The sequence below is a fragment of the Nicotiana tomentosiformis genome, chromosome 9 (genome assembly GCF_000390325.3).
Source record: "Nicotiana tomentosiformis chromosome 9, ASM39032v3, whole genome shotgun sequence".
NCBI lineage: Eukaryota > Viridiplantae > Streptophyta > Magnoliopsida > Solanales > Solanaceae > Nicotiana > Nicotiana tomentosiformis.
In genome coordinates, this window is record NC_090820.1 from 31,442,541 (window position 1) to 31,453,642 (window position 11,102).

The following is an 11,102-nucleotide window of genomic DNA, read 5'->3' on the forward strand; positions in this document are numbered from 1 at the left end:
GATGAGAGCAAATAAAATGACTAAATTGCGCTTCCGAACAAAGGATTTTTTTTTCTACTTCTAAATTATCACTAACAATTATAAACTAAGGAGAAGAAACTAGAAAGCGAATGATTATTTTTGTTGTTTTTACCAAATGGTTAAAACGCCTAGGGATGTGACCTTCACCTATGTGTCCGCCTAATGGGTTATGTACGTTAACACTTATTTTATTGATAGGGATATATTATAGCTCTCAACTCTAAGTTACCCACTCAATACCTCTCGGTCATAGAGTGATTTTGCCTAATTTGGCTTTCTCAAGCCCAAATGGGTATCAAGCTAAAAAGTTGATATTGTTAGCCAAGCTTTCCTAGACTAGGTTCTTCTTTCTCAAGTAAAGACCAAGTCAAAAAGGCATGAATCAATGTTTGCAACCATTAATTCTAAAATTAAAGCATAAACAAGGCTAAATAATCACCACTCAATCATAAACAAGAATTAAATTAAATACCCATAAGGTTTACATACTCACAACCCTAGTAAAAGCCTAACTACTCATAGTAGAAAATGAAGAAAACAGAGAAGAAATACTAATTAAACTCATAATGTAAGATTAAAATGATAAACTATGATGTTTAAATCCCAAAATGATCACAAATTTCCTAAAATGAAAAATTACAATGGCTACAACTACTTGAACTTCAAAACTTGACCTAAAATATGATTCCCGTCTATTTATAGTGGCCCAAAATTCGCTGACAAAAATGCCTCTCGAGAGGTTCTGCAACCGCACAATTCCATGTGCCGCACATTGCTTCAGCTTGCAGGGACTTGGATTCTTCAACCGTAATATTTGGTCTGCGGCTGCAAGTCAGCTTCTGCGGCCGCACAATTCTTGTGCGGTCCGCACTTCATACAAGGCTTCAGTCTTGGTCATTTGTACACTCTCTGAACTTTTTGAACTACCACGATCTACGGCCGCACAATTCATGTGCGGTCTACACTTTTGCTTAAGGTCTGCTGGGCTTCTTCACTAGTTTTGCGGCCGCAGAGGGAATTCTGCGGTCCACACTTGCTTCTGCGGGCTGCACTTTTTGTGTGCTGTGCCCCTTCTTGCCTTGTGAGTTAGAACACTCCTTTTTGAGTCGGATTTCTTCAAAATAGTCCAAATTTCCAACATTCCTGCAGTTTGCACACTTTTATTAGTTTTGGGAACATAAATCAATGCTTTCGGACTTAAAACAAAAGCAAAAATGTACTAATAAGTGGGAAAAATCCACACTTATCAGCGCCCGAATCCATTTCCCCTCCGATCCGCGATGTATGACTGATATCGATCCCGGACCAGCCTCAGCTCTTGATCAATGGTTCTCTTAGACCTATCATTGGTTCTTATAGGGTAAACAGATCCCGAAGGGGCCCCGAGTTGGTCATCTTCGACCCTGATCATCGATTGATATCTGTTGTGGACGTCGGCCCAGGTGACTGTTGGGAACTCCACCAAGTTTTGCTTTAGCTGTTGAGAGGCCATGAAACTTCGGGTTGAGCCCTTGAGTAAATGCCTGAATGGCCCAATCATCCGCAACCGATGGCAGATCCATCTGTTTCATCTGGAACCTCGACACAAACTCCTTAAGCATCTCGTTATCCCTCTGCTTGACCTTGAAAAGGTCTGACTTCCTGGTCTCGAACTTGATGATGCCGGCATGGGCCTTTACAAAAGCATATGCAAGCATAGCAAACAAGTCGATAGAATTCGGAGGCAAGTTGTGATACCAAATCATTTCTCCCTTGGACAAGGTTTCCCTAAATGTTTTCAGCAACACCGACCCGATCTCGTCCTCTTCCAAGTCATTCCCTTTGATTGCACATGTAAAGGAGGTTACATGCTCATTTGGATAAGCTTCGGCACCGCGCTCGGGGGGAAAGGCTTCTGAATGAATTTTTTGGAGTCCGACCCCTTCAATATCGGAGGTGCTCCCGGATCTAATCGACCCTAGAGTTATACATTTCTACCTTCTTCTCGTTGGCCTCAATCTTCTTCTCACTAGACTTCACCCGTTTCATCAATGCTTCGAGCATCTTTATCACCTCGGAAGGTTCCTTGGGCCTAAATTCGCTCGGTTCCACAACAACTTGTTCATCCTTCCGAGTGTTTTCCTGTGACTGCTCGGGCTCGACCTTGTTAGGGGCGTGGCTCTGGTTCTGTAGATGTGCTATCACCGCTTGCTGATCCTACAACATTTCAAAAATCAACCGCAAGCTCACCCCATCACCTTTGCCTTCAGGCGCCTCTTGAGCCGTTGGCCGGGGTCTCTCGCGAACGTTATTTTCGGGATCAGTCGGTAGCTTGATATTGATGGCCACCTGTGTGTTAGCATCGACCGGGTCGACGGTTAGGACACCGTTGGGATCGATAGGGTTCACATCATTGCTAAGCATCATGCTATTATTCTCACCATGATGGCATGACTCAGCGTCAACGTTCAAGTGAGCAGACTGAGAATTTGAGATCCTTCGGCTAACCTAGAATCAAAACTTCAAAGAACAAGCGTAAAATAGGGCGTATTACGGAGATTCGTATCAAATCACCACTATTATCCATAGCCCCATGGTGGGCACCAAATTGTTTACCTCCAAAAATGGGTAACAATTAAATTTGTACGCGGTTTAAAGGATATTTGATTTAATTCAATACGAATGATCTAAGAACAACAAGTAATTAAGTTAAATATAAAATAAAAGATCAAACCAATCGTAATGTAATGATCAAGCTTGATCTTAGGTTGAACAGTGAAATTTGACCTCGATCGGACCCTCGATACCAGCTCGGTTGCAAATAAAGAAGAGAACAAATGAAGAACACTTTGAACAATAGCTAGACGACAAAAATGAACTTTTATTGCTTTGATTTGCATGTCAACAATTTGTTAGAATAAAAGAAACTTTTCCATTTATATAGTAGGAGAATTTCAATCTTAGTACAAGTCTAAATAAGGTAAATTTTTTCTTTTTTCGGTAAATGTCGATCCGCAGTTAATATCAGACGAGATTCACACTGTAGTATCCGGTTGAGGGCGAATATTACGGCTCCTCACTTGTCATGCATAACTGTTCCTGTGTTTCTCGTAGTCTAGAAACTTCACTTGGTCTGGATCTGTTATTTTACCGTGCCCGATCCCATGTACATTGTTCACTCCTCCCGGGTTCCGATACAAAGGGTCCTTCGGCCTTGCTTATAGTTGCACCAGACCGTGCTTCCCTTTTGTTTCCTTATTGGGGAATCGAGGGCAATTTTGCCCCAGATTTTACCCGTACATAGATAGTCCTCTCGCTTTTCGGAGAGCAGATTTATCGAAGTGATGGGAAGCGATGAATTAACCCCGGCTCCTTCTTCTGTACGGTACAACCGAGTTGACAGGTTAGTGAAACGTCCCATTAGTCGCGTCGTTCTGACTTCAGACATGTGTCAGCCGCCGGTTGACCGTCCCCAAATGCAAAACGTCACGCATTGATTACCCCTTCTCTATAAAAGTTTCGGTCCCTTTTTTTACTTTTTTACTTTCCGATTCTAGAGTTCCTTAATTTACCCCCGAGCTTTTCACATATCCTTTAAAGTGCGTTTTACCATATTTGGGGTAGATAGTACTCTCTTTCATATAATGAATTGTTTACCTCCGCATGTTTATGTATGCCAATTGACAGAATTAAGTTAAATATTTTCGTCTCTTTTGATATATATTTTTTATTATCTAACTTATCATTGTTAATTATTAACCTTAGCTTGACATCTGATTATTTCAATCATAAGATATGATTATGTTGAGAGGAATAACGATGCTATACATGTACACGTAGGCTGATTATATCTTTCTGTTAAATTGAAGTGGTAAAATATGAAAAGTTCAAAATATCTGACTTTGTATATCATGGACAAACCTAACTTCAGAATAATCATAATACCATAAAAAATGAAGAAGAAAAAAAACCGAGAGAGGGGTGGATATCATAATCATTTCAGTTGCATCATCTCGTCTCCCCAATTTCTGAAACTAATAATACTCTTTTAGGGCATGCGAAATTGAATATATAAAATGAGTAAAAGTGATGATATATTTAATCGTGTAATTTAACTTTCCTCTAAGCCTTATTTTGTTAGTATCATATATATATTAAATCAGATAGAGAGAGGACTAATAAACAGTACCCTGACTTTTCTTCTAGATGTAACTTTTGCAAAATTTATTTTAGTGTAAAGTATTGATGACATACTTTCTTTCAAATTAATTGTTTAATAATGGAATAACGTGTATTTGAATAGAGTTGAATGGATATCAAGTGACTTATATAGCAAGTCCCGACTAGTTTGAAGCTACGGTGTAGTTACTTATTGATTAGTTGAACTTTTCTTACCTGCATGTTTTAAATTGAATTGATTTTTTCCTTTTCTTTTCATTTGTTTTTTTCTTTTTAATTTATTGTAAGCACGTGATTGTAGAAAATCTATAAAATCTACGAAATTCAATAGTTCTTTTACTAACTTTGCCATGTAAAGATGGTGTTTTATTTTATATTTATGCATACCATTGACATGATTAGGGACTTGTAAAAATAGATGCAAGATAATAATCAAGAATCAAAGGAAAATGACTTAAACGGACCCAATATTAATTTATTGGTAGAATTAATGTTTGTATCTTTTAAAGGTGTAAAGTTTAACTCCATAAGGCTCATCTCTTTTCGTACCCAATTGGCCAATTCCGAATCATCCTCTCAAGAAAACAAAGGAAAACAGAACAATATTTCTCGAATTCAATCAGATACTTTCACATAAAATAAAAAGGATTAAACAAGTAGGAGTAATTTACTTAAGTTAAATCAAATCTTGACTTTAATCACATTGCACTGCACTATTTCCCGTCAATCCTATTCTGTCTTCCCTATTTCCTTTGTTAACTAAGCACTTCCTCGTCTTAAATTATTTATCACTATAATTTTTAAAAATAGTAATCTCAAATTATTTGTCATTTTAAGTTCAAGATAATTTTTTTTTCTATTTTATCTTTAATAGTAATTATTTTTGAAGATGAAGATGATATATAAATAAATTAAATACTCAGTAAAAAGAAATTATATTTTAAGACATAAATAAAAATAAAATAGTTAAATCTTACTTAAGAGATATATAAAAGACAAACACCACAAATTATTTGAGAGAGTACTTAAATCACTAATATCTCGATTTGTTCATAAAGTAGTTGGTACATTAAGATACCAATTCAAGCCGCCGAAGTCAATCTTTGTCTCCCCAAATGTAATATACCTTTCTTCTTTCCCTCAAGACCAACTATAGTTCTAGATTTCTTTGAATAATAATTCTTTGAAAATTATTTTACTCGTTCCTCATCTTTGAAAAAAATAATTAAAACCAAAGAAAAAAGTCCATTTTCTTGATCTGTTCAAACTTCAAACTACAACGGCGCCGTTCCTTTAAATTTTCTTTACATTTATTTCTAGACGAAAAATAACTTAATCACAAAGCAAAAAACCATTATTAATAACCATATTAGGACTATACTATAGAAGCATTACAACTGAGAACTAAGCAAAAGCTCCGGACAACTTTCCGGCAATACTCCGCCGCGAATCTAGGCTCTTCTCCGCGGTTCTCCGCCGTGAATCTCCTTTATTACTCGGCCTTTAACTCACTGAATTACTGACTTCAACAAAATGGTTCAAGAATCTTTCATATATAGCTTTGTAGCGCGTGGTACAATGGTACTAGCTGAGTATACCGAGTTTACTGGAAATTTCCCGGCGATAGCAGCTCAGTGTTTACAGAAACTGCCTTCTTCAAACAACAAGTTTACTTATAATTGTGATCACCATACTTTTAACTTCCTTGTTGAAGATGGTTATGGTAAATTTTCCTTTTATCTTTCAGTTTTAGCGTCTCCTTTTTGTATTGTTTTTAGTATCTTTTACACTTTTTTTTTAGTTCGATTTGAAATGGGTATTGCTAGATCTTGAGTGGTAGAGTGTAAAAATGGAGTCTTTATTGTATTTTGTAGGTAGAGTTTTAGGAATTTTTTAAAAATTACAGTGTTGCTGGGAAGAAAGGGTATTATGGGTCTTGTGAAAAGCTGGAGCCTTTATTGGATTTAGAGGTTAGAGTTCATTGTTTTTTTACAAATTATTTATGTTGAAAGATTGGTTGGAAGAAAATGTGAGTATTGTGCTTCAGATAATTGGATCTTTGCTTTTTGAGAGGTAAAACTGAAAATTGAAAAGCTCAACAATGATAAGTTTAGCAAGATGTTGAAATGCTTAGAATATTGCAGTCACAAGCACGTATAAGTAAAGGGGAAGTGTAAAATAGCCAAATTATAAGAGAGGCATGAATACAAAGGATACATATAGCTGACTCTGATTAGTTCGGGATTGAGGTTTTGATTGATAGATATTCCTCTCCCATCCTTCCCAGGACATTTACGTTCGTCGGCTGTGTTTCTAAGTTTGAATTTTCTGTCACTTATCTGCATTTATTTTTGTTATGAAAGATGTTTCTGTAAGTATAAAGCTGAGAATTTGGTTTAATACTTGAAAGTTAGTATTATGAGTTGAACGCAGTAGATATAGGATGTGAAATGTCTATGTGGAATCAGTGAGATTCGTTTATCAACAGATGGAATGTTTGGAATTAACTGATGGGAAGTGGGAGAACAACTTTGGCGGATGTTGTGGCCTTTTGTTTGTTGAATAGTCAATATTCTCTATACTTATCAAAGCACAACAGTAGATTCTAATGGTTTATTGAATAGTCAAAATTCTCTATACTTAGCAAAAGAAATCCAGATTCTAACGAAATGCTAGAAAAGAGGAATTGTTTACAGAGTTAACGATGACACGTACTCCATCCTAATGAAGTGTAATTTGTTAATTTTCATTTACAAATAACCAATGATGGGATGTAGAATTGTGAACCCTTTCTCTAGCTGTAACATGATTAAGGTATAACTTGGCTTTCTGATCTCAATGGAAGTCCTACACAACACTACGGGTCAAGATTTTGTACGCTGTAGGTTGAAGACGCTGAGTCTAATGGACAGTCAAATAGAGGGAAATAAATTGTCTTTGGAGGATAAATTCTTCTTACCTTGGGTCATATAGTAGTTAGATTGAGTGGATGTTTGGCGGTCTTACTAGTTCATGTCTCTAGCCTCTGTATATACCTCTGGTTTGGACTGCAGCCCCTGGGTGCTCTTCTATCTGAAAAAGAAAAAGGTTGAAGAAGCTAAGTCATATTTTCTTTCTTTCTTTCTTTCTCTTTATTTTTTATTTTATTTTTTTGGGGTAAAAGGTGTCTCCGCGAATGATTTCACAGAGCCTTTTCTACTTAAATTGTAAAATGATATCAATAGCTATATGTTTGAGCTTGCATGGAAAATGATGTTAATCACTTTTTGGCTGTTTCATTGACCTCCTTTCTCTTAAGTTCCTCCAACTGTCTTATACTATAGGTTGATGCAACAGCTGAACCTTATGCAAGTCTGATTTAATGCCTGTTCACTTTGCAGCTTATTGTGTTGTCGCCAAAGAATCTGCGGGGAAGCAAATTTCTATTGCATTTTTAGAACGTGTAAGAGCTGATTTTAAGAAAAGATATGGTGGTGGTAAAGCAGATACCGCCGTGGCTAAAAGTCTTAATAAAGAGTTTGGGTATGTTGTTTAAAATGTATATTCTTATATCTACTGCAGTTGTATTCTATTACACACAGAAGTATAACGGGTAAAATATGTCAATCTTTTCAGACCTGTCATGAAAGAGCACATGCAGTATATAATTGACCATGCCGATGAGATTGAGAAACTATTAAAAGTTAACGCCCAGGTGTCTGAAGTCAAAAGTATTATGTTGGAGAATATAGAAAAGGTATGCCAAATAAACTGGAAAAAGATGCCATGCTGTATATGATATTATCTGGTGCAATATGGTTCACTCGTTTCTTCATCACATGTATATTGTCCTCTTGCATCCTCTTTGGATTTTGACTAGGATGGATTTTGCCTAGTATCCTGGCAAAAAGTAATTTATTACTCCTCTTCGTGCAGCTAAATGAACGTCTTGGGTAGCAGATCTCTAGTTAAAAATGCAGCTTTTTGGATCCCGCCCAAAACTGTGCAAATGTTTATGGATAATATATGTAGGCATGATATCTGATTAGAAAACATATCCTTAGACCTTACTGTGTACCTAACTGTAATCTTTCAAATCTTCCAATACTAATCTGTCCCTTCTGAAAACTATTGATGGATACCATAAGCCGGTTTAAAAATCAACTTCAAAGTTCCAGGGGTAAAAGAATAATTGGCTTTAAGAAGAAAAGGATAGCATTTTGCTTTCAGAGAAATGAGTTTGCATCTTGGTTTGGGCTTAAAATTAATAAACTTCGCCTTTTTAGGTGCCTTTTCCTGGTCAACCATATGTCATTTATCTATATTATGAATTTATCTTATCAGGCTCCCTTTTTGACTAACAAATCTTTGTTCACAAATGATACCTTAAATCATGTAGTTGGTGTGGACCATTTACGTCAGACTGGATAATTGTTATCAAACTATATCTTTGTTCTATTTATTTTTTGGGATTTAGTATCTGGTAATCGTAGCATCCCTTGTTCCTTAAGGGATCCAAAACCCTGTCAAAATTACGAAACTGTACCTTTTCAGTTAGATGCATCTAATGCTTGGTAAAGCCTGTTCTTTGCCATTTGCCACCTTCTTTAAGTTTCAATGTACTGTTAAGGAGAAGCGTATTGAAATTTGATTGAGTTATTGTTGTTTCTTTCTGATTTTGGCTGCACGATGAATCTAATGGGGCAAACAAATAAAATAGAGAAAAATAAAAGTATCTCCAGGGCACTGATCTATTATGTGATGCATCAATATTTTGTCTTATTAAGTCATTTTTCTTGTGGATTTGCTCTATGTCTATGATATCACTTCGTGTTCCTTGAGACTACAGCCATTCAACCCATGAAGCGCTCTAACAGTAACTTTATGACTGCTTATAGTTGCCAATAACATTAACAGTAATATTTCTAGAACAGAGAGTTCCGAATTTTTTCGGTATATGCATGAAAATAGAACATCCACCTAGTTTGGAGGACATCTTCTTTGACAAACATTATATTTAATAAACGGAAGCTCCAGATTTACAAAAACTAGACCTGCAGAAACTAGGAGCTCCAAGTTCTCGCTAGCAGGGATGGTGACTCGCCTTAATAGCATAGCATTATCGTATCATGGTAGATTGTCTAGTTAGGTTATTATTCACACTTCTTGAATCCAAGATTGACCAATGAGGGTTATTGACATGCCTGATTCTGGGATTTAGGCATAATTGTGTATCTAATGCAATGTGCTTTTGTTATTATCTGCAACTCAGACGCTAAATTGGACATTTCTGTTAACATAATGTGGTTGTATGCTTCAGCAATTGCCTTAGTGTTTTTCAAACATCTCTGTGTTTGGAGTAAGCAACAACTCAAGCCATTTAAACTTCCATTAATTTGACTTAATTTAAACCTGTCAGGCCATTGAAAGAGGGCAAAACTTGACTACACTTAACGACAAGGCTGAAGATCTGCGTGATTCGGTAGGTTTGGTTGATGAATTCTAATAATAGCAAGTGTTAATAGCATCTGTAAGGTGTCTGAAACATTGTGTTTGCTTTCAGGCCCAAGAATTCAAGAAAAAGGGGACTCAAATACGGCGGAAAATGTGGTATCAGAATATGAAAATAAAGTTGGTTGTGCTAGCCATCATCCTATTTTTGGTTCTTATAATCTGGCTTTCAGTTTGTCGTGGCTTCAATTGCGCAAACTAGCATATGGCACACAGTTGGTACCAAATTCATACAAATGTAGACTAACAGATCAAAACAGGCACATATGCAGAGGATTTTGCTATGAAGAAAGTAAAGCATCTGTAAAACTTTGTTTCAGATTGTTTCTGAAACCTTTTAAAAAAAATCAAAAGAACCATTTTTTGTCCTGCGTTTTCTTAATTTTATTATAGGATTTTTCTTGAATGTCTCTTTCTTTTTTCGTTATCGGTTCGGGCAGGGAGGGGTGGGAGTATGGCTTCAGGCAGTGGCTATAGGCTTGTAACTGTGTATTCTGTGCTGTGTAAATGGTGACTATGTAAGATATCTATTGTTGGTAGAGGAATCTTGATTCAGTACAGTTATCTATGTGATTGATAAGTAGCTTTTTTGGAATGTCAATGAAATTTTCTTTCTCCTTAATTTGTTGCTATCATATTTTGAGTGAAGTACTTGAACTAGATAGCATCATAGTAAGTAAAATATTGAAAAAAACTTCCGTTTCCTGAAATGAATTTTTCTTAAAAAAAGAACAGAGAAGAGCGCCAATTTTGCCACTGGAAACGAGCATAACTACAATTATTATCTGTAATTCATGCTTCGTAATTTGATATACATGTTAATACCATGCTTCTTTTTTCTTTGGTAACTAAAGAAATTTTATTACTGGACGGAACTATTAAAATTGTTTGGGCTTTTTTTTACTTTTAGCTTGTGCAAGAAACTATTTACATCGATAGCCGAAAAAAGTGTATAAAATTTGTATAATTTTTGTGTGTATATATATATATATATATATATATATTTCGACTATTATTTTGAGAGCGGCTATAAAGTATCATTTTTCGAAATTGTTTCCGTGTCAAAACCATTGGAAATAGATTTAGTTGGCATTTGGACATAAAAAATATGAGATTTGAGAAAAAATAGTTTTTGAAGTTAAATTGAAAAAATGCATTTAAAAATTGAAATTGTATTTAGACATATATTTCACTTGAAAAAATATTACACCTTTGTTAGAGAAAAATACTATTGTTTACTTAAAAAAACAGGTAAAAAACACTTTTCCAAATTTGAAACTCATCTTAAAAGAAATTTAAAACTCATCTTCAAAAATTTTGTTAAAATTATAACCAAACAATATTTTGAAGATGAATTTTGAAAAAACAATAAAATTATGGACAAACGGGTACTTGAATGACTCGAAATATGTGCACTTCCACTCCCTTATTTT

General features: G+C 35.6%; 1 protein-coding gene across 1 annotated transcript; it reads left to right on the plus strand.

The window, feature by feature from the left end:
* Positions 1 to 5,562: 5,562 nt before the first annotated feature.
* LOC104089337 (vesicle-associated membrane protein 724) lies at positions 5,563 to 10,291 on the plus strand. Its single transcript, XM_009594203.3, has 5 exons — positions 5,563 to 5,902; positions 7,560 to 7,701; positions 7,795 to 7,915; positions 9,578 to 9,640; positions 9,722 to 10,291. The coding sequence occupies exons 1-5, from the start codon at positions 5,713 to 5,715 to the stop codon at positions 9,869 to 9,871; spliced, it is 666 nt and encodes a 221-aa protein (XP_009592498.1). The 5' UTR covers positions 5,563 to 5,712; the 3' UTR covers positions 9,872 to 10,291.
* The last annotated feature ends 811 nt before the right edge of the window (positions 10,292 to 11,102 follow it).

Excerpts from the sequence above, each read along its gene's own strand:
- LOC104089337 (XM_009594203.3), top strand. The coding sequence starts at position 5,713 with ATGGTTCAAGAATCTTTCATATATAGCTTTGTAGCGCGTGGTACAATG. Across the intron at positions 5,903-7,559 it reads CCTTGTTGAAGATGGTTATG|CTTATTGTGTTGTCGCCAAA; the intron begins GTAAATTTTCCT and ends TTCACTTTGCAG. Across the intron at positions 7,916-9,577 it reads TGTTGGAGAATATAGAAAAG|GCCATTGAAAGAGGGCAAAA; the intron begins GTATGCCAAATA and ends TAAACCTGTCAG.